The 27795-nt window shown below is 37.4% G+C and overlaps 1 protein-coding gene across 5 annotated transcripts in view; it reads right to left on the bottom strand.

Moving 5' to 3' along the window:
* Positions 1-822: 822 nt before the first annotated feature.
* BMAL2 (basic helix-loop-helix ARNT like 2) overlaps positions 823-27795 on the bottom strand; it is a 75272-nt gene continuing 48299 nt past the window's right edge. For 4 of the 5 annotated variants that reach the window (XM_050746708.1, XM_050746710.1, XM_050746712.1 and 1 more), the window contains 11 exons: positions 27659-27751; positions 26400-26517; positions 25322-25465; positions 16741-16981; positions 16146-16252; positions 15835-15985; positions 14826-14884; positions 13967-14075; positions 10850-10928; positions 8600-8708; positions 2129-6592 (listed from right to left, as the gene is read on the bottom strand). In XM_050746708.1, coding sequence (XP_050602665.1) covers positions 6456-6592; positions 8600-8708; positions 10850-10928; positions 13967-14075; positions 14826-14884; positions 15835-15985; positions 16146-16252; positions 16741-16981; positions 25322-25465; positions 26400-26517; positions 27659-27751 — 1347 coding nt within the window. In that variant the 3' untranslated portion in view covers positions 2129-6455. Of the gene's footprint in view, positions 1274-2128; positions 6593-8599; positions 8709-10849; positions 10929-13966; positions 14076-14825; positions 14885-15834; positions 15986-16145; positions 16253-16740; positions 16982-25321; positions 25466-26399; positions 26518-27658; positions 27752-27795 lie in introns of those variants that run through there. The other variant, XM_050746709.1, reaches the window with a different exon arrangement.

Below are 27795 nucleotides of genomic sequence, written 5' to 3'. Positions count from 1 at the left end.
TACTCTATTAGCACTCTGCACATCCCTTTAAAGCAGCAGCTATCATATTCTATAGTTACTGCTTTCCACTGTCTTTCTACTAAACTGTGGTCTCTTAAGAGCAGGGACTGTGGCGTTTTCAATTGTCTCTAAGAGCATAGCACAGGATAAATAAGTGCTTAAATGGAAACAAATGGTGTCATTTATTAAGAACCATTTGAACTTTCTTTTAAAATGCCTTATAGATGTCCCCCTTAGCAAACAAAATTGTTTATCTCTTTGTGCTGTAGACATACGTCTTCCCAAACACCCTACCTCAGTTGGGTTCTCTAGGTACTTAACGCTTTCCCATTGGTTATGAATTTCTACTGTTATTTGGGTTAAACTTTTGCAAGGCTTAAACTGCTGTTATACTACTTATATATTTGTTTGCTATATAGTCTCAGGAACTTTTTACTAACTTAATGAAGCATCTCTATAACACTAATTTCCAACATTTATTATCATACTGTAGAGCTTATATATATAATATATATTATATATATAATATTACATATATAATATATAACATATACAACATACATAATATATAATACATATCATATTACATATATAATATATGTTATATTACATATATCATATATTGCATCTATTATATATAATATACATTACATATATAATTTATTATATTGCATATATATTACATATACTATATATTATATATTGCATATATAATATGTATTATATATATTATATATTGCATATATAATATATTATATATATTGCATATATAATATATATTATATATTATATTACACATATAATATATATAATGATCATTGTTAAAATTACTGTCAACGTGATAAGCACTTTATGTAAGCTAATTTAATCCTCACTAAAGCTCTGCAAGGGTATTTACAAACGAAGTCTACTTTACAAACGAAGAAACTGGGGCTCAAAAGCTTCAGTGTGCTGCTCATCTCAGATCTGTCTCCCATCCTCCATACTCACATATCCAACTATCTACTAGACATCACCCGGATGAACACAACTTGTGTAGAACTGATGCATCTTCCACTCCAAAGTTGTCTCTCCTCGTGTAACTCTTACCTCTTGAACAGCACTGCAATCCAGACCCCTGGGGCCAGAAACTTGAGTCATTATTCACAGCTTTTGCTTCAACATTTCCCATATGCAATTGGTCCTCAAGTTCTTGCCATTCTACTTCTGTAATACTAATCTCAAATCTGTATCCTCTTCACCTTCACAGCCTCTTGTGCTGGCAGCAGGAGACCTGGGGAAGAGGAGAGTCCAATGTGTTGGAAGATTCCCATGGGAGATCCCCATGTTATTTATGGGATTCCAACAGGGCTGCCTTGCCAACCTTCAACCCAAGGTTGGGCATGTATCACAGCCTGGCCAATCCGTATATTCCAGCCTGTTGACCTGGAAAGAACCTACTGCTTATTTTGCCTTCCCTTCCTAACATTTTAATTCTGATTAAATAAATTAAAATAAACTTTAAAGGCATCCTTGAAGGGGAAAAGATGTCAGATGCCAACAGCCAGATAGCCTGGGGCCAGAGGGAGGACCGGGTTATCTGCAGAAGAGACAATAGAAGCTTGTAATTCATGATGGTTGACTCCCTAGAATTAGTGTAGGTACTGTAACTGCCCAATGGAAGGTCCAGGTAGACCAAGTTGATCCAGAGGCCCAGTCAGTGCACATTTGCGTGTGAATTACTAGGAAACAGAGAGGCTCTCTTTCCATTGAAATTGTCAGGTATAAGAACAATACATGCTTGGAACTTCTGAGTGTCATTATGGGGAGAGGGTCTACCGACACATAAAACCAGCTCAGAGGAAAGCAAAGCTGACAGATGAAATGAGGAAGAGGCAGAAAGGGAGGAGGAGAGAGTAAGAGGGTCAGATAAGGCTGATGATGTTGGAGTCTGATATGAGCAGAAGAAAATCTTTACTGGTTAAACCACTGAGATTTTGGAGTTGTTATAGCAGTTAATATACCCTGGGGAACACACCCAGAAACATACATAGTAACAGAGTTCAATGTACCCCTCTGCCCAGTGGTTTGAGGGCACTGGATGGTTTCCTTAATCTATGTTTCCACATTAGAAAGTAGTTAAGGGCATACTTTTTGGAGGAAGTTTATTAAATTAAAAAAAAAAAAACTACAATGAGTAATTATAAAAATATAATTTCACTCTTTTCATTATTTACTACAAAAATTTAAAAATACCAATATACAGACAAGCGCAAGTGAACTGGAAAAGAGCTAAAAATTTTATAAAAGACAAATCTAAACTCAAGAATATATGAGCAGTGACGTACACCACATACTCTCGAGTGAGTTCAGAAAGCATATTCCATGCTGGACAGGTTTCTTTCCAGGTCAGTTTTTATTGGCACCACACCTGGAAAGCTCCCTAAGCCAAAGTTCTTATGTGTCAGGATCTTCCTAGACCTCCCTTGGAAAGCATTTCTCATAAAGCAACTCTCACCAGACAGGCTGACTTATTGTAGGCGCAAAAATCATAAATACCTCTCATAGGCCCCATGGAGCTTGGAAAAAAAAGATCTGCTAATGAAAACAAAGCATTATAAAAACGGAAAAGTGGCACCTAGTGGCCACTTAGCAGCTTTTCTTTATGGCTTCTAGTTAATCATAGATGTCGGCCTCTCTGCCCATAGCATTGTGCTGGGCAAGTACGAATCTCCAATTCCAGAGCCCAGCAATGACCTGCCCGAGGGGGAGATACCTCTCGGCAGCATGATCTGAACCCGGACACTACTAAACATGGTCGGGTAACTAAATATTGGCTATTTCTTGTAGCTGTGCCCCAGATTTTATGGAGATCCCTCAATGACTATGATGACAAAGACCTCCTTTTCTGTCGTGACACTGTAAATAAACACTTCCCTTCAAATTCCATTTATTAAGCTCTATTCTGTACTTTCCTGTTTGTCTTTCTGTTTCACGACAGATTTCTAAATTTGGTGATGACCATATAACTCATTTCACTTGATTCCAAGTATCATCCTGTAATAAAATATCTGATATTTTAAAGTTTATTATTTTCAAAAGTTTAAATTTGGTAACATGGATAGAGACTTGTTATTTGATCTTACAGATTCAAGGATCAATAAATAATTGTTCTTCAAACATGGTACTTAAGGAAAAATGTTCTTACGGTATAAACTTTGGTCTACTTCAATAGTAACCACTTAATATAATGTTCTAGAGCAGCGCTGTCCAATAGAAATATAATCTGAGCCACATGTATAATTTTATTTTCTTCTAGCCACATTAAAAAAGTAAAAAGATACAAGTAGAATTTTAATGTTTTATTTAATTCAGTATATCCAAAATATCATTTGAACATGTAATTAATATAAAATTATTAATGTGACATTTTACATTCTTTTGGTAATACTAGTCTTCAAAATCTGGTATGTATCTTACATTGACAGCACACCTCACTTTGTGCTAGCCACACTGCAAGTACTCAGCAGCCACATGTGGCTAGTGGCTACCGCACTGGACAGCACAGTTCTAGGTTCCACCCTAACGCCCACGTCCTGTGGATTAGAATCCCAGGATCAGAGTTGGAAGTAAACAGAGAGTTCAAACCTCCTTTTAAAAATGAGGCAGCTGAGGCACAGAGAGTTTAAATGGCTTGCATGAGGTCACACAGCTAAATTCAGCCTCAACAGGGTCTTCTGATTCTAGGCACTCTTCCCACTCCACTACATTATTGTACTGGTAATTCTAAGGGTTAAAAAAAAGTCTACAGTACTGTTTTTATACTTTTATGCAATTTGTGGATATGTTCTTTCTCACCAAAGTTCAAACAATTGATTTGTAGGAGAAAAAAGTAACATAGTGTATGCCATAAAAATATGTCATGTCCAACAGCAAAAATCAAATTTAGTTGAAGACAACTAAAACATTTTGAAGGAAACACAAACCTTAGGAGAGCGACGGTATCATACGATGCATGGATTAGATTCTGAGTCCAGGACAAAAGGATCTACAGAAAATATTAGAGTGAACTAATAAAGGATCAAACCATGCACAGAGTATTCAACTGGCTATCTGCCCACTGGTCTATGGAATCGAACAGCCCCTCCTCTTGCAAAGAGAAAAAACTGCCACTGTCTGAGGCAGCACTGGTCTGCCTCTAGAAACTCTGCCTCTCAAATCCTGGCATCAGGAGGGCAGGTCTGCCCCCATCTGCTTTTGAGGCCATCCAGCCATGATGGCCTACCCTGCCACTCCCGGCTCAGGCAGACTCTTTGGAAGCCAAGTCCAACCCGCAATGGCTCAGTCCCCTAAAAAGTGATATTGGTAGGCAGGCCTCCCTGCCCAATTTAGAGAACACAGGGGATCTTTCACACTTCCTTAGACTTAACTATAATGCTTAGGCTGCTGCACACCAATTCTCCCCATCTCATAGGATTTCTTTGGCTTATTCTAAACCTGATGTCTCTCAGGTCCTCGAGTGTCAGACCAGGAATGATGCCGACCCTCCGACATTGCTGGGACACTGTATCAGTTCAAGAGGTCAGGGTGCCAATACATCCTTGTCCACGCAGCCCCTGCACATTTCACACTTGAACATTTGTTTTTGGTTATTGTCTGTTGGTATGTTTGTCATTAACATGTCTGACAGAAGTTCTAATCTATCACCTACAGCTAAAGAAATAGCATGCAGGGTCAACATGCTTTGTTTTGGCGAGGGGCTCTGAGGGAAATTTGCTGGAAAGATGTAGCACCATAGAGAACAGGAAACTGGATTTGAAGCCCACATTGAAGTGTGAGGGCTGCTGCATGAGTTCCCAGCCTATCTGACTTTCATCTGTGAGGCACAAGAGAGAATATATGGGAGCATACTCGGTAAGCTATGAAGAGATGCCGAAGCAGAAAGTGTCATAAAGTAGGATCCCCGAGAAGGTAGACATGCAGTATTTTAAATAATCTCAATTCTTATACTCCACTTGAGCCATCTCTAGATTAATTACTGTTAAAAATGCTCTCCAAATTTTAAATTATAACTAGAAAATCGGTTTTAAAATTATTTCTCATTGCCTCATAATTTAAAAAATGTACTTGTCATTTGTTTCATTACCTTTGGTTACAGGCAATAATAACTGTAATTACCTAGTTACCTAGAAAGCTACAACTAGTTCCTAGGTCAGTTAGTTAATCATTTAACCAGTGAGACCAATGTTTTCCCAAATGTGTATAAAGAAACTTGTTTATATACATTACACATTTAAAACTATGAATTCAACGTGTGACTTTACACAAGACATTTAATCTGCCCAGGCCTACTTTTTTCCTCTAGGACAAATCTATCCCTAAGTATTTTTTCAATGTCAAAAACCTAATCTAGCTATAATAGAGATCTTCAGTGATTATATTAAGAGTAAATCTTATTTATTTATTTTTTTTGAGATGAAGTCTCACTCTGTTGTCCAGACTGGAGTGCAGTGGTGCGATCTTGGCTCACTGCAACCTCTGCCTCCCAGGTTCAAGCAATCCTCTCACTTCAGCCTCCCAAGTAGCTGGGATTATGCCTGGGTAATTTTTTTTTTTTGTATTTTTAGTAGAGATGGGGTTTCACCATATTGGCCAGGCTGGTCTTGAACTCCTGACCTCAAGTGATCTGCCTGCCTCGGCCTCCCAAAGTACTGGGAGTACAGGCGTGAGCCACCATGTCCGGCCTAGTAAGAGTAAATCTTACATGCAAAGGTTAATCCCCAAGATCTAGGGCCCAAGATCCTTCCTTTTCTGTAAAGAAAACTGAAACTCTTTTGACTTTCTGCATTTTAAGTAATAAATCATCTCACTTAAAATTCATCTTAAAGTGCTCAACTGAGCATACATATCCCAGCTCTGTGCTTGCCTAAGTCTCCAAAGATCAAATACAGTATTCAATGTGATTATGACTATAAATTGCACTGTCCCTTTAAATGTTCAAGTACTCACTGTTTTCTTAAAGTGTGTAAGCCCTATCCTCAATTAAGGAAATTCGCAAGGAATGGAAAATGTTCCAAATTATACAAACCTACTATTATAAATGAATCTTAGACACAAAGGAAAATATCAATATATTACATTACCCCAACTAAAAAAAACTGCATCAAAAATAAAACAAAGCCAAAACAATAGGTATGTAGTATTCTTGGTTAGAAATATTTTAGCAAAAATATGGCAACTAGTGGATTACAAGCCATTTCACTGAATAAAGGAGTCTATAATAAACTTGGTTCTCTTGGGAGGAAAACATATTTCCCCACATCCCTGTGACAATAAGATGCAAATCTATAAAAACTGGTAGAACATTAATAAAAGATACAAACAATATCAATACAGTACTGAAGAATAGTTGAGACAGTTTTTCGTAAATAAAATGCTTTAAAATGTTTCTCATTATTGGAGTTAAAAATCAAAGGCTAGAGGGTCCACTGGATGTCACTGAAGTCCCCAGGGTCTCCCAGGCCCCCCTCTGCTTCTAAGTAATTCATAAATGCAGCCATGGCTGTGTCATCATTGTCACACAGGGTATCGAAATCCAACTGTGCACCATCACCTATGAATTAAAATACAGGGCTGTGTAAGTAAAGGTGATCAAGAAAGTCACATGTTTCACACATTTAGAGGTTAAAGAATGATTGTGATTAAAAAAATGGCAAAGCAAGGCTAGAAAACCATAAAATGTGTTTTTGAAGGCAAAGTATGTATCTTAAGCTGCAGATGGCTGATATACTTTTAAATGGGTTACCTAGTTTTACAACAATCTGCCAGATAAATTGCACCTAATTCATCTGTTACAGAGAAGTAAGCTAGTCTATGAGTTTTCTAATAGGAAATTACATTGCTAAAGGGTACAGACTCTCAGAGAGCTGGAAGGAAGCTAGGAGATTTTTGTGTGTGTGTGTGTGTGTGTGTGTGTGTGTGTGTGTGTGTGTGTGTGTAAATCCTGGAAGGAGAAAATGTAATCTGCTTGTGAAAGAACGCTATCTGTTTCATACTGAAATGAGAAGCCTAAGACAAAAGCATTTTCTAAAACTTTGGAATTTTCTTACAAAAGGGAGGTAAATCAGATTTTTATCAAAAAAGGAAATAAGTAGGAACCATGGAGATGATAACTAATTTAGAGATAAGAGGTTCTAGAAATTAGGGTTAAAATGCAGATAAAGACTAACCGAAGGTTTGCATATATGTGTCAAAGAACAATGGAACTTCAGATAATAAATATATGACTCTCTGTGTGTTTAAAGTGGATATCCAAATTCCTTCAAGACCTTTGATTCTCATTAGTGTATGCTTTAGCAGAGCAATGTCAGTCATGGAGGATATGAAACTATATACAATAGTTTGAATTGTCCACTAAAATTCATGCGTTGGAAACTTAATCCCCAACACAATGGTGTTGATAAGTGAGGCCTGATACAAGGGGATTAGGTCATGAGGCCTTTGTGCTCATGAATGGACTGTCATCATCGTGGGAGTTGGTTAGTTATCTCAAGAGTGGGTTTGTTATAAAAGTGAGTTTTCCCACATCTTGCTTTCTTGCTCTTACGCTCTCTTGCCCTTCTAACTTCCACCATGGGAAGATGAGGCATGAAGGTCCTCATAAGATGCCTGCACTACACTCTTGGACTTTCCAGTCCCCAGAACTGTGAGCCAAATAATTTCTGTTTATTACAAATTACTCCATCTGTGGTATTCTGTTACAGCAGCATAAAACAGACTAAAATACCACATCACTCAATTTACTTATCTGGACTTTGCATAAACATTGTTAAAATGAATGATTACATCTTAAACTTTTTTGACTTCTATCCTTTATGAATTCTTGGTAATTCTTGAGAATGGACCTTTTTTTTTTTTTTTGAGATGGAGCCTCACTCTGTCGCTCAGGCTGGAGTGCAGTGGCACGATCTTGGCTCACTGCAAGCTCCGCCTCCCAGGTTCACGCCATTCTCCCGCCTCAGCCTTCCAAGCAGCGGGGACCACAGGTGCTCGCCACCATGCCCAGCCAATTTTTTGCATTTTTAGTAGAGACAAGGTTTCACCGTGTTAGCCAGGATGGTCTCGATCTCCTGACCTCGTGATCTGCCTGCCTCGGCCTCCCAAAGTGCTGGGATTACAGGCATGAGCCACCATGCCTGGCCAACGGTAGCATCCATTTTAAGATTGAGTACAATTATTATTATTTAGAATTTTGAATGAAAAAATATTTATTTATTTACTTATTTTTTTTGAGACGAACTCACTCTGTCATCCAGGCTAGTAGCTAGGACTATAGACATGAGCCATCATGCCTACCTAATTAAAACAATTTTTTTTTCAGTAGAGATGGTTTGTTGCTATGTGTGCCAGGCTGGTTTGAACTTTTGGCCTCAAGCTAATCCTCCGGCCTTGGCCTCCCAAAGTGCTGGGATTACAGGTGTGAGCCAATGTGCTCAACTGAAAAAAACCTTAGTTTTAAAAACTGTCTGCTTCTCTTGAAATTTCCTGTGCCTGAAAACACAGTGATTAAGAAGGGGGTTTTGATAATGAAAATGGTCAGCAGTTCCCAAAGAAAACTTACTGAGGAGTGGCTCATGGCTGTGGACAGCAACAGTACTCTGGTTTTGCCTGGTAGCCTCTAGCTCCCCCATTTCAGAAGGACTTGGTGGAAACAACTCCTTATTCGACATCTGAAAAGACAGCCAGAGTAATAAACAGTGAGGTTCCTACTAGAATAAGGATAAATACTCTATTTATTTATTTATTTTTACTTTTTATTTTTTTTGAGATGGAGACTCGCTGTGTCACCCAGGCTGGAGTGCAGTGGCATGATCTCGGCTCATTGCAACGTCCACCTCCCGGGTTCAAGCGATTCTCCTGCCTCAGCCTCCTGACTAGCTGGGATTACAGGCATGTGTCACCACGCCTGGCTAATTTGGCTAATTTTTTGTATTTTTAGTAGAGACGGGGTTTCACCATGTTAGCCAGGATCTCCTGACCTCGTGATCCGCCCACCTTGGCCTCCCAAAGTGCTGGGATTACCGGTGTGAGCCACTGTGCCAGGCCAAGACAAATACTTTTTAGCAGTTATCAGACATGGGCCAGCCGCCAGTGCCACAACTACCACCATCAGTATGGAAGCTTGCTTTTCCCAAGTACCATGTGCCAAGCTCTCCACCTGCATCGTCTCATCTCACTTCTCAGATACTGTGAGGCAGCTATATTACACATCATCAATCTGAGGCCTAAAGAGGGCACCTTGCCCAAGGTGCTGAAGCCATGATTCTAACTCAAGTCTACCTGACTCCAAAGCCTGCGTTCTTAAGAGCCATAACTGAAGGTGCATATGTAAGGAATAGTTTTGGATGAAGAAGAAAAAGTTCATGACCACAAATGCTTCAGGTCAAAGTTTATTTCTGTGTTTACAAAATGATGGCAAAACTATACCTCATATAAAACTACTATGGGAAATACTGCTTTGGAGTAGGAAACACTAAACCAAATGCTGTTACTGAAAAGTTCTTATACTGTTATATAGTTACAGGCCAAACAATCTAATAATCCATGTAGCTCATAAAATAGGAAATCATTTGCCTATATTGTCTTATTAAGTTAACATACTTTATCTATAGAATGCCTACATAATGTACACTACTTAGACATTTTTACTACCACATAAATCTGTTTCTCGCATACTACCTCGCACAAAATGGATGCCCAATAAACATGTGCTAACTGTATGAGTAAATGAATAAATAATAAAGCAGAAGACATGATATTTGTGTAAAAAGACATGACATTTATATTTTCTTTTTTTGCTTTTAGACAGTTGCAGTCTGCCAGTCAGGCTAGTGCAGTGGTGTGATCATAGCTCACTTCAGCCTCAAACTTCTGGACTCAAGTGATCCTCCTGCCTCAGCCTCCTGCAGTAGCTGGGATTACAGGTATGGGCCACCATTACTGGCTAGTATTTTTAAAAATCTTTTTTAGAAAGGAGGTCTCACTATATTGCCCAGGCTGGTCTTGAACTCCTGGCCTCAAGTGATCTTCCTGCCTCAGCCTCCTGAGTAGCTGGAATTATAGGCACAGCCACCATGCCTGGCTCTGATATTTGTATTTTTAAGTTTCTGTTTGTCCCTGGTCAGATAAAATTTCTCTTTTCTCCTGTAGTCTGACACTGCTTGATTTACATATCTGCTTTAGAGCTTTTTGTTGTCTGTGCTAAATTAGAATTATATTGTATTTTAGTCTTCCAGATAGCACTAGGTTTAGTAATTTTTGTATATACAATAATACATTTCAAATAGCTAGTATTTGTTCAACTGAATTAAGTAGTATGTGGTATTTATCTCGTGGCTTATATTATTTAAACTTTTTTTTTCAAACCTCAAGGAGTAGCTTTAATCTACTAAATTGGAACCTATTACAATAACAATAATAAGAGCTACCATTTATTGAGCACTTACTGTGTGTTAGGCACTGTTGTAACAGTTTTTGTTTATGTATTTAAGCTCTTAATTCTCACAATCCTCTAGGAGATCAATGATATTCTTATTCCTACTTTACGAATGAGAAAATTGAGGTACAGAGAGTTTAAGTAAAAGCCCAAGGTTATGTCCCAGTAAGTGTCATAACTGGGACTCAGATACTGTGTTCACAGCAACTTCACTTTTTACTATGCAACAAAGCCACTTAAAAATCACTGAGTGACCAAAACGGGTTCTTTTTTTTTTTGACAGAATGACTTATTTTTTTAAAAGAAATAATCAACAAGGGGCAAATTTTATTGTTCATTTATTTCATGAATATTATCATTTACAAGTATACTTACACTCCTGCAGTTCACAGTGTTAGTATCTTTCATTAAATTTGTTGGACTCAAATCATCAAGGTATGAAGAAGACTGTAACCTTTAAAAAGTGACACATAAAACATTTTTAATTTTTACATATTTTAGAAGGAAATGTTCTCCTCTAAATACATAATAATCTACTGATAAAAATACAGTGAGGAACTTGAAACTGAGTATCATAGCAGGTTTCACAATCAGACTGACTTTCTAGGTGCCAGGCTTATTTTTGACTATGGAATGCTGAAAAACACTCCATAGTAAATGGAAAAATAAAGCTCTGAGGTAAAATCTCTTGAGTAAATCGTATCATCTGTCAATATAGCCTGTGTTAAAATAACAGAGTAACACAGCACAGTTTAAAACAGGTGTTCATGTCAAAAATCAGCTCCTCCTCAAGATACTAAATGGCAGAACTGAGAGTAAGGAAAGACTTATTAACATTCTGGAACCTTTTTAAAGTGGAAAATGTGCCATATTTTTACTACAATAGGTCATCCTCAGGTAAAAATCAATGAAACACATACATAGAGAACAAAATGGCATAAACACAATTTCATGTCTTATGTGTTCCCAAGAAGGCAGTTGACGTTGAGGTGTACAATACGATGGTTTACTGTACATATACATAGTAAAATTGCTGCAGTTAAATAAATTTACATATTCATCACCTCCCACAGTTACCTGTGTGTATGTGTATGTTGACAGCACCTAAAACCTACTCTCCTAACAAATCTTCAGTATATAACATCATGAACTATAGTTAGTTCTCATGCTGCACATTCGATCTGTAGACTTATTCATTCTATCTTAAGACCTTAAGACCTAAGACTATAAAACTATTAGGAGGAAATAGTGGAACAGCCTCATGACATTGGATTTGGCAATGATTTCTTGGTATGACATCAAAAGCACAGGCAACAAATGAAAATAAATAAATAAATTGGAGTATATAAAAACGAAAAACTTCTGTACATCAAAAAACCTGATCAACAGAGTAAAAAGGCAACCCAAAGACTGAGAGAAAATATTTGCCAATCACATATCTGCTAAGTGGTTAATATCCAGAATATGTGAACAACTCCCAACTCAACAACAGCAACAAAACAAACAACTTGATTAAATAGTGGGCAAAGGACTTGAATGCACACTTCTCCAAAGAAAATATACAAATGGCCAATAAACACATGAAAAGGCAGTCAATATCACTAATCAGTAGGAAAATGATAATGATTAGCTCACTGCAGACTTGAACTCCTGGGCTCAAGTAATCCTCCCACCTCAGCCTCCCAAGTAGCTGGGACTATAGCTGTGCACCCCTATGCCTCGCTAATCTCTTTTTTTTTTTTTTTGAGATGGGGGTCTCGATACGTTGCCCAGGCTGGTCTTGAACTTCTAGCCTCACATAATCCTCTGCCTTGGCCTCCCAAAGTGCTGGGGATTACAAGCATGAGCTATTGCACCTGGCCTTTTATTGTGTCATTTTTTTTTAAATGTAATAAGCCAGGTAGCCAGGTGTGGTGGTGTGCGCCAGTAGTCCCAGCTGCCTGGGAGGCTGAGGCAGGAGGATCGCTTGAGCATGGGTTGTCCAGGCTGCAGTGAGCCATGATCACACCACTGCACTCCAGCCTGGGGGATAGAGCAAGACCCTGCCTCAAAAGAAAATTAAAAAAAAAAAAAAAACTATTCTATATACTATAATGTTTAATATAGAGAGATATATAAAATTAAATACATAAGGTTTAATATAAAGCGTATTTTATTCTTTACACAATAAAACTGTATATACATTAAGATAGTTTGTCTATTTTACTGTATGAAATTCACACATTGTCCAGTTTATAATTTCTCTTTTAACATTGTTATAATGATATAGTTACGTGTAAGGTTCTAATTTGCATACAATTAAATTTACCAAATATTTTTCTTTATAAATTCTGGATTTTGTGATGTTTAGAAAGGACTTTTCAAGTTGAGAATATAAAAATTCATACATGTATTCTTGAAAAACTTTAGTTTTATAGTTTTACTTTGAGCTCTGATTTATCTGGAATTTATTTTAGTGTAAAGAATAAAATTGGAGTCTAGCTTTATTTTTCCCCCAAATGGTTATACAGTTATCATAATGCCTTTTAATGTTTAATTCATTTCTACCTACTGATTTAAGATGTCATTTTTAATTTTTACCATATAATAAATGTCCATGTGCATTTGATGATGTTTCTGAAATATAGTATTTTACATTGATCTATTTGTGGGTCACACCAAAATGTTTCAGTGGTCATAGCTTTATAATGTATTTTAATATCTGATAGCATTAGTCTCACTTTATTACTTTCTTATTTTTCATAAATTTCTAGATATTTTAAAGTGATTAGTATAATCTGTTGGATTCCAAAAAAAAATGCATGGTGGTATTTTTTTTTTTTTTTTTTTTTTTTTTTTTTTTGAGACAGGGTCTTGCTCTTTTGCCTAGACTGGAGTACAGTAGCAGGATCACAGCTGACTACAGCCTTGATGCTGCTCCACCAGCCCCTCTCCCTCCACCCCACTCCAGTGATCCTCCCACCTTAGCCTCCCAAGTAGCTGGGACTACAGGTGTGCACCACCATATCCAGCTAATTTTTTTTTTTTTTTTTTTTGGTAGAGATGGGGTTTTGCCATGTTGTCCAGGCTGGTCTCAAACTCCTGGACTCAAACAATCTACCTGCCTTGGCCTCCCACAGTACTAGGATTACAGGCATGAGCCACCATGCCCGGCTACACAGTGGTTATTTTGACTAGATCCACATTATATTCACAGTTTAGTTTAAGGAACAGGACATTCTTACATTCTGTCTTCCTGTTGAAAAACAGCTTCTATCTGAAGTTATTTGAGTTATCTTTTATGCACCTTTGAGAATTTTAAAGTTTTTTTTTCATGTTGGTATGAACATTTCTTGTAAAATTTATCTTTTTTGTTGCTACTGTAAAGATAATATTTTCCATTATATTAAACCGGTTATTATTTGTATATAGGAAGACTACTGATTTTTGTATATTGGTTTTATAAATATGACATTTTTAGTTTTGAAAATATTTGCAGCAATAAAACATTACCTCTGTAAATCCAGAATTTCATTTGCAATATCTGTTCCAATACTACCAGCACCAAGTACTGTTCCAGCAGACATTCCAGGTACACTCATACAAGACTGTCGAGAGGATTCTAAGTAACAGCAAAAGGGGACATTCAATTAAGGACTTTATCTTTCTTTCAATTCAAATAATTTCACAGTTCTCTCCTTAAAAGAAACAGACTAGCTGTATCCAAAAATGTTAGAAAACACTCATTATTGCATTACAAATGTAATTCATGATGCTCTTTGAATCAAATGTGTAGAAAGTCACTGAGGGCACAATCGTGACTTGTAACCCTTGAGTCCAGTCTCTTCCCACTTTAACTTCCACAGCAATACTACTTCAACGTTACCTAAGATTTTTATTTTTACAAGTAATACATTAATATATTCCTGTGGTGAAAAACTAACACAGATAAGCAAAAACTCCCCCTAATACTTTTCATTAATTTGTCCAATTGACAAGGAACGATGTTAGCTGTTAGGGCTGAATAATGGATAAAACATCATTCCTGCTCTTAAAGAACTCAGTCTACTGGAAAGCAAGTAGAATGAACAACTAACTGCAGTACAATGCAAGATTATAACAGAAATGTGAGCAAAGCACTGTGGAAATTTTGAGGGGGATATGGTGATACCTTTGGGGGTTTAAATGGGATATCTGTTTCTCATTGAACTTAGTCTCTTCTAAACCAAAGTTGGGATTCCTATAACCTAACCTGTAGAACTCCTTTTAATTTCACCTTCAAATTTTCCCCTCTCCAGGCCAGAAAAAGACAATAATAGTCTTAATAATATGTCTTAGTAATAAGTCTTCCATCATCTGAAACTAAGCTTACCTTCTGATGATTGAGAGCTACAAGGAAAAAATGATGCTTCTCCAGGCTCACTATGTCCCCTAGAATTAAAAACACCATAGATGATTTGTTTTCTAAGGTGAAGGAAACTGTTATAGCAACTACACCAAGCTCTATATATTTAATTTGTCAATTTGTGGCCCATTTATGTTTTATTTACACATATTGTTAGTATCACCACCAGAAATCAAGGTCTATTAAGACATTAGTGCTAAGTATCATGGCATTTGCCAAATGCCCCATTCCCCTATAAAGTACGTGTTCTCGCAATAACAAACTCTTAGTTCATGTACTAATAATAAGTAGGCAAAGATTACTGGGATGGGTGACAGGAAAATACTGGAGGTATTAAACTTTTAAAAAAATTATTTTTCACTCGGTATTGTAGATAAGGAAACAACTGGTTCAAGGAAACCTTACAGCAATTTCAAAGAGAAACTTACAGAAATAAAGTAAGACTTAGAATGGGGCCATCCTAGTCTACTATAAAATCGGGAGAACTTGGCTCTTCCTTCAGGCTGACACAGCGACAGACCAGGGCCTGCTAAAGCAACACCTGGGCTGGATTTCTGTTCTCCCCCATGCTGGGCATGCCTACACAGACATGGTGGCACCCCAGGCTTACAAGATGTGCACATAAAAATGACAGGGAGGACAAAACAATTTCTTACAATAATGCACAGTTGAAATCCATGTCTGCATTGTTTACTGAATGGCCATGGAAGGTAGGAAGAAAATGGTTGAATAAATGCCTTTACCCTCACTTATTATATCAAGTAAGAAGGAATATATTACAAAAATGAAAACTTTTAGCTTAATTCTGAGAACTAATGTCACTGAACAGTAAATGACTTACTCAAAAGATAAATCTCAAGTTATAATAAAAGGCCAGAGGATCATATGGTTTTAATGGTTTAGCAAGATGAGAGGAAAAAAGCAAAGAGACTCATTTGAAATCAATATAAAGGTCTTAACATAAAAATTTACTTACAAAACTAAAGTGTTGACAGATACAATATATTCCAGTTCTTTCGTCCAAGGATTTGTGAAACTAAACCATTGGCTTTTTAAAGTTACGAAAGAGCCATCTTTTGCTCTGAATTTGTAGGAATCTGTAAGTATTTTCTCCTTACTCTGTAGAACTTAATGAGAAAAGATAATTATCAGCATAACAGTCTACCACTATAAAAATCAACGTTGTGAGGAATAATTCAAATTTCAAATTTCACAGGAATGGGAAGTTAAGAGTTAAAGCTGTCATTTTGAATTCCCCAAAATGTCTTCTGCTCAATGCATACCTACCTGCTTTGTGCTTGTCAGTCAAATTACTATGGTCATCTTGATGAAAATATTCATAACAAGAAGTTCCCAAAAGTTCCTGAGGCAGATATCCTAAAATTGCTGTTGCCCTGGTTTTAAAATTGAAAATAAACTTCAGAAGTGGTGAGTGTACTCCCTCCCAGAAGACTGTAGGCCCACATATGGTCAGGATAGTAAAGAAGTGCACAGGGTAGGGGATGAGTGACCATGCACATCACTGGGCTCCTGTTGGCTGCCCTAGAGCCAGACTAGAGCCGCAACACAGAACAGACACCCAGGCATGAGGCCTCCACCCAATCCAGGCTGTGCTCTTACTAGCTTTTGCCAGTAAAATCGTGGGCACAGACCATGTCCAGTTTCTGCACCACTGGCTAAGAGACATTCTTTCGAGTTTACATGTTGGCTTAAACAAATTTACTGACATGTCCATATCCTTATTTCATTTAAACTTTCTGTTCTGAAACAGCAAAAAAAAAAAAAAAAAAAAAAAAAAAATCTAGCAGTGCTACTAAGACACGTCTTTAATAGCTTCAAATATCCTATTGAATTCTAATCATTATAACATGTAAATGTTTACCTTTGATCTACATAGACAAATTTTCCATTCATTGCAAACCGGGTTATAAATTCAGTCGGTTTCACATGAATCTCTCCACTGTTCTGTGGAATAATATATGGCTGTAATCTTCCAATGGCCACAAGGCAGGTAAAATTACTGTTGTCTTTCTTACTGTTCCTTTCTTCTTCCATTCCAACAATATTTGGAGGCCAGCTTCTCAAGTAACCAGTGCAGTGGATAGTATAGAATTTTCTATGCTCTAATTCAAAGATTTTTCAAAAGGACATTTAGATCATTATAAATAAATCATTAAATTTCTTATATTGACATCTACAATAGTGATAATTGTGCTATAAAATGCTCTTTAAATATGCTAAAATATGAAAGGGGAATGGTATTCCATTGAAAAGATATCATCAATTTTGATTATTTCATGACTTTATTATTAATAGGTTATTTTCCTCAGGAACTAAATTGTATGTACTACATGAAAAAGCAAACAGGTTGCTTTATTTTAGTATTAACTAGGTCTATGACTTAATATATTTCCAAGTCAATTTTTTAAATTACAGTAATTTACATCTGTTGGAAAAATTAATCCTCATGCCCCCTTGCAATACTGTTTTCAGCTTATTAAGTTTTTTGGTATATTGTAACTTATATTCGAAAGTTTAAAAAGACATTTAAGTCATTATGTATGCATTCTTAAATTTCTTATGTTAGTGCTTATAATGGTTAATAGATATATAACGTTATAATAGATTATAGAAACATTTTAAAGAACACTTGGAGAAATTTATAATGAAAAGTATAAAAATAAAACAAATTTCACTTTTTAGGAAAATCCGAAGCAATTAACTCATAGGAAGAAGCTTGTCAAGCATGTCCACCAAAATAATAAAAAATTGGAAATAATCTATATGCTCAAATATCATGTTTAAGCAAACAATAAATCCAATACTGGCATAAACGATGAGTAGGATACAGATTACGGCATGCCACAAAAGTGATTTAAAGGTTAAAAAGTAGGGGAAAAGCCTGATAAAAAATTATTTGAAACAGCTGTTTTTATGGTAAGCTTTAGAAAAGATTAGAACAATCAACGTTTTAAATTGGCACTATTTGGTAAAACTTCCACTACAATAAATCCTTTAAATTTGTGTTTAAATAGAAGGTGATATGAACTGTCATATAAGATAGTAGTTAACAATAATAGCAAAGATTTAGAGACCACTTTATGTGTCACAGTCTGTTTTAAGTGCATTAAACGTATAACTCATTTAATCTTAATAGTTCTGTGGGATGTTCTAGCATCTCCATTGTCTTTGGAAACTGAGTTAATGGCAAGATCACAGCTGGTACAGGATGGAGCTGGGGTTAAAACTCAGGCTGGTTCCAGAGCCCACTTTCTAAACCACTAACGCCACACCATTTGCTGATAGTGAGTGCTCTGTCACCAAAGATGTTCAAATAGGAGTTGCCTGGGTGACAGAAGGGGAGGGGTACAAAGGTGTTCCAGTCAGAGGGAATGACCAGTGAGAACTGAGAGCGAGCGGTCAGATGCGGCTGAAGCATATGCTGCAGTGGGAAAGACTGGAAAATAAAGCAGGGAACAGAGGGCAGGCTGTAAGCCACGCATAAAACCTTGTATCCAACATCTAACAAACAGCACTCCCTTCCCAGGCCACAGACGCCCTAAATTACAAAACTCCTTATCTCTTCCAACCCAAACCCAGTCTTTATCACCTATTCCCTACCCTGTTTACTGGTGCCACGATCAACCTAGGCAGTTCAAAGAGAAATCTGGGGGTCATCTTAGGTTCTACCTCCTCCTAACAACCCAGATACCTCAAAGGAATTAAAATTGAGTAAGTATGAATAAAGGTTTTCATTCATATTAACAAAACCAGATGGTAGTTAAAAATAAAAGGGCTTATACATCAGGTTTGGCATTCCTGCAAACTTATAAATGATACTGACTAAAAATATTCCACTCTACTGAAAATAGAGACTTCAGAAAGTATATTTTTTATTTATATATGTAATCTCATCACACAGAACCTAGCTTGTTGCATTTATTTCTCTCTTACAACAGGGTTTACTATCTATATTTCCAAATCTAACTGTCCCTCAATTCTCACTGAACATTTATTCAGTTGGCAATTTTCTAGTTGGGATTGTGTAATTCTATCAACTGCAATTCGTTTGATCAGCTATCTAAGTTTTTTTTTTTTAATCCCATTTAATCCATTTCCTGTTTAGAAAAGAAAAAATACAGCTCGCTACTAGTGCAGTATTCTCAGGACAAATGGGAAATGGGTTAAAAATTCTTATCCCAATAATTCTTTAGCTCTTTATCTAAACATTGGAGTCATGAGCCCAATCCTTGCCAAACTATTTACTTACATCAGCTCCACAGGCTAGATTCAAGTGTCATCTACTCCACGATTTCCCAAAAGTGTGTAGGGGTGAGGGGGGGGGGAGAAAAAGCCTGTATTACCCTAAACACTGCCTTAATTTACAGGACATCCTTTCAAAATCCTTTATGAAATATTTCCTCAACACGTTGCAGGCTAGGTCTCTCAACTTGGTGTCTTGCTGTCTTCACTTAAACTCTTGAGGAAGCAGATCCAAAACAAGGATTCAAATACAAGAAGTTAATTTGAGGGGTGGTCCCAGGAAACACTGGCAGGGAACTGGGAAGTGAGACAGGGAAGAGAAGGAAGCTAATAAAGTACCTGAAACGTGCAAGTTCCTGGAGCCACAAGCAGAACTGGCTCCAAAGACCAGAGGAAGAGGTCAGGCAGAGTCCTGGCGTTGGACACTGGAGGCCAGTGGCACACCCTGTCTGCAGTGGTGGGTGCTGGGGGGATACACCATGGGGCACTGACAGATAGCATCTGCCATACGTGCACAAGAAGCAAGCAGATTCTGGGTGTACTGTTGTACTTCTTCCTCATGCACAATTATCTCACGAAGATAAATTTAAGAAACACTTAAGACACTTGGTGGCAGTCATCCGTCCTTCATCAGCCTGCAATTTCACAAGTTCAGATACCCAAGTAATTGTCTCTCTACCTTAGAAGCTTTTTCAAAGTTTGAATCCATGACATGAAGGTTTGATTCAGGATATAAATAATTTTTTAAAACGTCGTTATTTTAAAAAAATCTTTTATTATGTAAAATCTCAAACATAATGCAAAATCAGAAATAAACTTGGGTAACTCATCTTGAGAAATCCTGAGAAATGACCTTTCCATAAATCTTAAATTCAACTTTCAATTAAAATAAAAAGGGCTGCTCTCTAGTCTTCCTCTAAGTTTAAATGTAACTGACATGTCATGGTAAAAGGGAAGAAAAACACGTTTACTAACCACAGGCTTTCATCATTAATAATGAGGGGTCTTAAAACACAGTGAATTGGCCGGGCACGGTGGCTCATGCCTATAATCCCAGCATTTTGGGAGGCCAAGGTGGGCGGATCACAAGGTCAGGAGATCAAGACTATCCTGGCTAAAATGGTGAAATCCCATCTCTACCAAAAATACAAAAAATTAGACAGGTGTGGTGGCACGTGCCTGTAATCCCAGCCACTTGGGAGGCTGAGGCACGAGAATCACTTGAACCCATGAGGCGGAGGTTGCACTGAGCTGAGATCAAGCCACTGCATTCTAGCCTGGGTGACAGAGCAAGACTCCATCTCAATAAATAAATAAATACATACATACATACATCAATACATACATACATAAAACCACAGTGAATTCCACTGGTTAATTACTATTCGAAAGAGTAATTTCAAAGCGATCATATGCAACATGTAATGTCACTTGACAGACACTCTCCTTGGTTAAAGCAGAAGACAAAATGACCCTCACCAAGGTCATCCAGGTGGCAATCAGGGTTTACATTCTTCAGTTATCTTATCCTGGACCAGCTGTCTATAGGCAGTTCTCAAACCAGGTCCTGCAAGGACTGATTTCTGACACATTCCCTTACCACTGCTTAGGCCTGTGCCTTTGGTACAGAACTCTGTTGTGTTAAGTGAATACTTGGTTCCAGGGCTTGAGCAGATTCAAAACTCCTTTTTGAAAAGATATTTGCCTCTGTGTGCAGGCATCTGTGTGGCCCAGCCTGGCATGGGAGTGAACACCCTTGTGTGGGCAGGAACACATTCCTATAGCAGGCGCCCACTCCCTCACTGTGTCTGCTGCGAAAATCATCCAGAATCTCTTTCACTAAAACCTTTTGGCATCTAGGAAGCTAATGTAGTAGGTGGCATGGCATAGTGGAAAGAATACAGATTTTAAAGCCAGATTGCTGACTCTGTCACTCTCTATGTGACTTTAGAAAAATTACACAACCTTCTAAAAGTGCAGTTTCCTCGTCTGCAAGACAAGGATGCTCTGCACAGAACTGTTAGGGAGATTAAACTGGGTAATTATGCAACGTGCTTGGCATATAGTAGAATCTTAATAATTATTCACTCACTCCTTTCTCTCTTTCATTTTCTCTTCTCTTCTTTCTGAGCTGCAAATAGCTACTATTTATTGAGTGCTTCCTAGGAGCCAAGCACTGCATGAGTCACAGGTGATCCCAACCACACTCTCAGGAGATGCTGTTATTACCCACTGTATTAGTCTGTTCAGGCTGTCATAACAAAATTCCAGACTAGGTGGCTTAAATAACAGAAATATTGTATAGGGGTCTACCCTTATAACCTTATTTACCCTTAATTACATCTTTAAAGGCTCTAACTATGGATACAGTCACACTGAGGCCTAGAGCTTCAACATACAAACTTTGGGGGAAAACAATTCACCCAGTCCCACCCATTTTCCATATATTAGGAGAAACTTGCCTAAGGTCACACAATTGTTAAGCAGCAGACCTGACACTAAAAAACCCTACTGAATTCAGAGCCCAGGCCCTTTCTACTCTGTCCCACAGCATGGCTGTTGGGAGGCAGAGTCTAGTGGGAGAACCCGGAACATCAGAGCGACTCAAAAATTTATTTGTTCCTTTAGTTCCTCACAGAATTCAACTATGAATTAACTCTAATTGACCATTTGCCAGATATTCTTGAAATATCTATATTTTCCCAGTAAGATTATCACGTATTTCAAAGGAAAGAAATCATTCCTACTTCTTCTATAAATCTGTAAAACTTGCAATAAAAAAATCCTTTTAGGAACCCATGGAAGGACTAAAATTTGATTAGCACATTTTCAAGAATGCTGCTTGGTTGTTTTTTTTCTTAAATATATGACTATACACATGCATTTTTGTTTGAAAATTGAATATTTAAAAGACCCGCTTCAAAATACTATAGCAGGGCTATAGAGTTCTCTACAGAGGACATCCCACTTTCCTTCTTGTATCTTTGCAAAGGGTTAAAAGACTGCAGATTATTAGACGTCCAAGATTATCATCAGTGACTGACTTGAGGTCCCATATCTAGGAAAATCCTCCAAGAATGTATATATTTGGTCATGTGTTGTCTAGAATTTCACAAAACAATGAGAGGAAGAATTGAAGGCGACAGAAAGGAGGAGAAGCCCAGACAAGGTGGAGTCCTGCTATTGCTTTGTGACTTCTAGTTCCATATTTGAAGCCAAATTTTAAGATGCCAATTTAATTAACAGACATTTATTTTCAGAAAGGCCCAGATGCCTTTAGTTCTCAGGGCAGAGCCTTTTCAGATTTCTTTCTCATGAGAACTATGGTATAGAAAATGATCCAAGCTGGTTGCAGTCTGAGGTTGGGCTGCCATAGCAAAATAGCAGATGTGGTTGCTTCAACACCAGGAACTTATTTTCTCTCAGTTCTGGAGGCTGGAAGTCTGAGATGGAGGTGTCAGCAGGGCTGCGTTCTGGTGAGGGCTGTCTTTCTGGCTTGCAGATACCCAACAACTTGCTGTGTGCTCACATGGCCTTCCCTTGCTCACTGCATTCATGCAGAGACAAAGAGCTCTCTGATGCCTCTCCTTACAAGAACACTAATCCCATGATGAGGGCCCCATCCTCATGACCTCATCCAAACCTAATTATCTCCCAAAGGCCCAATCTCCAAATACCCTCATGTCAGGAATTAAGGCTTCAACATAGGAATTCTGGGGACACAATTCAGTCCCTAGCATTTGCTAAAAACTTCTTGAGACAAAATCTAAAAAATATGTTGAAACTGCTTCCTTAGGTAAAAGAGAAAGATTTTAATGTATATTCATTCATTTAATTTATAATTGTTCCTGTGGATTTGAGAGTGGTTATGCGGTCAGTCAGGTAGGAACAAAGGACAAGAGGATCGTCACTTATGCCTTCAGGAAATGTTTATTGAATGTCTATCATGGGCCAGAAACAACAGACGGAAATGCAGCTCTCATTCCAGTGAGGGAGGAAAGTATCAAAAAGTTAAGTAATTTCAATACAGTGCAGAAGAGCAGCAAATCTGAGAGAAGCTCAGGATTACTGATGTGGGTACCTGGGACGCAAGCCACCACAGTTGGGAGGGTATTGGGGATCGCTTCCTGGAAAGAGGAGATGCCTGAGTTTTAATGTCCAGGGTCTGCAGACAGACTTGTGTGTTGTAGTCAGGCATGGTAGCTCACACCTGAAATCCTAGCCTTTTGGGAGGCTGAAGTGGGAGGAATGCTTGAAGCCAGGAGTTTGAGACCAACCAGAGCAATATAGCAAGATCCCATCTCTATAAAAAATGTTAAACTTAGAGGGATGAGGTGATACATATCTGTAGTCTTAGCTACTTGGGAGGCTGAGTTAGGAAGATCATTTGAGCCCAGGAGTTTAAGGCTGCAGTGAGCTATGACTGTACCACTGCACAAGTGTGTTGTGTCTGTAATTGTTACAAAGTGAATAGTAACAAAAAACTGTGAAAATAATCTTTCAGTATTCAAAAACTACTATTAATTCAGCAAAGATGTCATTCGCATCACACTTTCCACTACCTACTTATTAGTTTACATGTTTCTTGGCTGTCTGTAGTATATGAGGGCCATCTCACATAAGGTCCACTACAGCAGTACTTGTCTGCCTGCTCCCTAGTGTGTCCTTTGCATTTGGCATAGTACCCAGCACATAGCAGGCACTCAATAAACTGTTCATTCACCAACATCTACTGTTGTCACACAATGATCTCAGGTTTATCCCAATCATTTCCCCTCAGCACAGCCAATGTGCAGGGGTCTTTTTAGAAATAAGACTGTGAAAGAAGCTAGGAGAAAATACAACTTGGGGAGGAATCTTTAGTCCCATTACTGGGTATACACCCAAAGGAAAACAGATCATTCTACTGAAAAGACATATGCACTTGTATGTTCATTGCACCACTGCTCACAATAGCAAATACATGAAATGTGCCTAGGTGCCCATCCATGGTGGATTAAAGAAAAGTGGGCTACATATAAAGCATGGAATACTACACAGCCATAAAAAAGAATGAAATCATGTCCTTTGCAGCAATGTGGATAGAGCTGGAGGCTATAATCCTGAGTGAATTAATGCAAGAACAGAAAACCAAATACCACATGTCCTCACTTATAACTAGGAGCTAAACATTGAGCATATAAGGACATAAACATGGGAACAACAGACACTGTGAACTATTAGGGGGGAAGGGAGGGAAGGGTGTGAGGGTTGAAAAACTATCTACTGGGTACTATGCTCACTACCTTAGTGCAATATACCCATGCAACAAGACTGCACATGTAGTCCCTGTATCTGAAATAAATGTTGAAAAATTTTTTAAAAAGAATAGTATTTTCACGAGGACTAAAACATTTACTTAGCACAGTATCTGGCACGGGGTAAGTGTTAAATAAATGAGTATTAGCAATTATCATTTTAGGTGTTTGTCAAAAAACATTCTGACCAAAACTTGTAAATAAATTGAATTTTGTGGCTCCATATAAATATCCTTTTAAAGGATAGGAAAGCAAATCCCATGTTGAAATTTGCCTACGAAATCCTATATCTAATAGCTTAATATGCTCTTAGGCAAAAAAGTCATGAGACATTTTGTAGTCCCCGAAATTTCCCAATTAAGTTAAATAGATGACTATTTAATCAATTCAAAAAGTAAATATCTGCAAGACAAATCTAGCAAAGGATCATAAGAAAACAAATGAGATATTTACCAAAGAATCAATATCTCATAAAAAATTAAAATCACACCTGGAACATCTTAAGAAACTTTCACCAAAATTAGTCAGATCAGGCTCTTGTACTACTGACTTTTTTATTTTAACATCTAACTTTTATATTTTAAAGAGTAATAATGAAGTTTCATAGCAAAAGTTTTATTTCTATCTCTTGTGATTTTTTCCCATTTGATAGGCCCCAAACTACAATTTCAATAATACCATTAAAATCTTGGGTAACAAAGACAATATGTAATTACCTGATAAATTCGAAAGATATGATGAACCAATCTAAGTAATTTTGGTTTAAAAAAAATCTTATTTTTAAGATGCTTTTGGATTCAAATATTTCCCTTGACCATATATTTTATTTTTTCTGTACAGAAAATATTTAGGACATTAATTTTATATCCACTCTTTGCATCACTTGACATTTCAAAATGATACCTTTCTTCTTTGGGTTGGGTAAGCATTCATGCTCTTCTTTGACAGAGATTTTACAACTCTTTATCCGACAGAAAAAAGATCGTCTTGAGCCAGAATAAACATGTGTCCTTCCAGTATGGAAATTACTGTGAACTTGCAAACCAGCTTTTGTAGCAGAAGGGGGTGAGAGAACAGGTGGAAAAGAATATTGTAAAATAATTTTGAAATTTATCTTCCAACATTTTCTGATCATCTATTATTGAGAAAGGAAATAGTTTTTTAAAGCAATGGCATGATTGTACAGTAAACCCTAAAGTGAAACACACCCAAAAAATGTATTTGTCAAGCAATCACATTTTGATAACTTATAGACATTTGCAATTTATCTTTCTTTTTTCCCCAAATGGGGAAGAACAAAGTTAATTTAAGTGAAATGAAATAAAAATTAAATTAAAAAATGAAAAAAACCTCAACTATTACAGGAATCAATTGTTTTATATTTCATATAATTATTTGGTACTAGGCATTTTCAGAGAAGAAAAAATACTTACACTTCCCAAACGCAATTATACAAGGTCTTTCATACAGAAAAGACCTAATCCATATACAAGAGGATAATTGTCTTTTAGCATGTAGCTAAATAATGGGAACTTCAGCAATTTTTTATCCAAAATGACACTTTCTTGTAAGGATTTTATTTGTATATGAAAAATAGCGGCCGGGCGCGGTGGCTCAAGCCTGTAATCCCAGCACTTTGGGAGGCCGAGGCGGGTGGATCACGAGGGCAGGAGATCGAGACCATCCTGGCTAACATGGTGAAACCCCGTCTCTACTAAAAATACGAAAAATAGCAAATATGAAGGAATCATATTTTCCCCAAACAAAGCATCTTCATATGAATGCATTTGTGTTTGTATATGTCTGTATGAATACAGGAATTTTCTATATAGCTATATATATTAACTATGATGTAAAGTTTACAAAATAATTCTCGTTTGATAAAAGCTTAGTTAGCTGTATTAAAAACACCGTGTAGCTAAACTTTTAGGTGATCATTACATTTACATAAAATAATAAGCATGCAGAAATGGACACTTACTTTTGGCATCTATTAGCTTTTCTCTTGGTGAAATATCAAAAGAAGAAAGTTGTTCCTTTACTTTGGCAACATCTTTTGGATGCAAGAAGTCAAATAAGCTTTGTCCAGTCAAACTAGCCTATTCATAAGGTAGACATTCACTTAAAATCAGTACCATGCTTTTTCTACATTTCTTGATGCATACAATAAATGTCCTTTTTTGTTAAAGGTTGATTTTTCTCAAGCTCAAAGATACGTTCATGACACTATGTGACATGAGCTTAATGTTCAAAGTGGGGTGATACTTGTGGACAGAAAAAAATACATGCATATAGAACCATCCCTGGATATACACAAACCATATACAAACACTAATTGCTAGTATTCCGCTACATCTTGTAACTCTTGTTAACATGATACTTGCAAATGATTGTGATTTATTTTGAACTTTTTTGTCCTTGTTAAAAAAAAGAGATTACATGATAGTATAATATAGAAATCACAGAATATCTGTGACTTTATCAGACATTTACCATACTGTTTAAAAAATTACCATACTATTGGTAAGTAAAATCCAACCCAGAATACCTCTCACTTCCCATTCCACCACTCCCAATATGCACAGCATCCCCAGGTCTATGCCTTTGCTGATACAGTCCCATTCCTCAGAACTCACCACCCCTTCCCTATCCCTTGGCCACTCCAGCCAAATTGCCTTTGACTCCCTAGACTTCGGGACTCCCTTCTTTCTCCCAGCCTGAAATGTTTCCTCCCCTTCTCTACATCTCGCTTCTGCCAAGCCTCGCAGACATCCTACTTCATGTGTGATGCCTTCCCTGACCCATAGTGGCCACCCCTCTTCTGAATTCCTGTATTACCCAAGCAAACATTCCTATAGACAACAGGACTAATGGACCAGCCAATACAAGTAGGCTGAATTGTTTGGCAGTTAGACATTTCATTCTAGAAAAAAACCTGTGTGGTTAATATAAGTCTATATCTAGGACTCTCTAAGGCGGATCAAGTTTCTGAATCTGAAAAGCAGAGGACTAAACCCTGAATCATGGGAATCCCTACATGCCCCTGAGCAGCCAGTGAGTCTCTAAAGAGCCTCTTCTTTGCAAAGTCAGTGCCCAGTAGGACTGGATTCCACGTCACTAACTTGAAACTTAAGTGATACCCTAAACTGTCAGTCACCTGTGTGTGTGGGTGTGTGTGTGTGCATGTGTGGGTGTGTTTTCCATCTCCAATTAGAATATGGAATCATGACGTTTGAATACCTGATCGTAATTAAGTATTTTGGAGACTGACTTAGAAACGAAGAGAATTTTTCCTCTTTCACATCCAACCACAAATAAGAAGCCTTCTGCAGTCTAGGATTTAAGAAAATAAAAGTGAATATTTAAAAATATTGTCT

Source organism: Macaca thibetana, chromosome 11 (assembly GCF_024542745.1).
Source record: "Macaca thibetana thibetana isolate TM-01 chromosome 11, ASM2454274v1, whole genome shotgun sequence".
NCBI lineage: Eukaryota > Metazoa > Chordata > Mammalia > Primates > Cercopithecidae > Macaca > Macaca thibetana.
The sequence above is the reverse complement of the archived record's forward strand: the minus strand, read 5'-3'. Positions and strand labels throughout refer to the sequence as shown.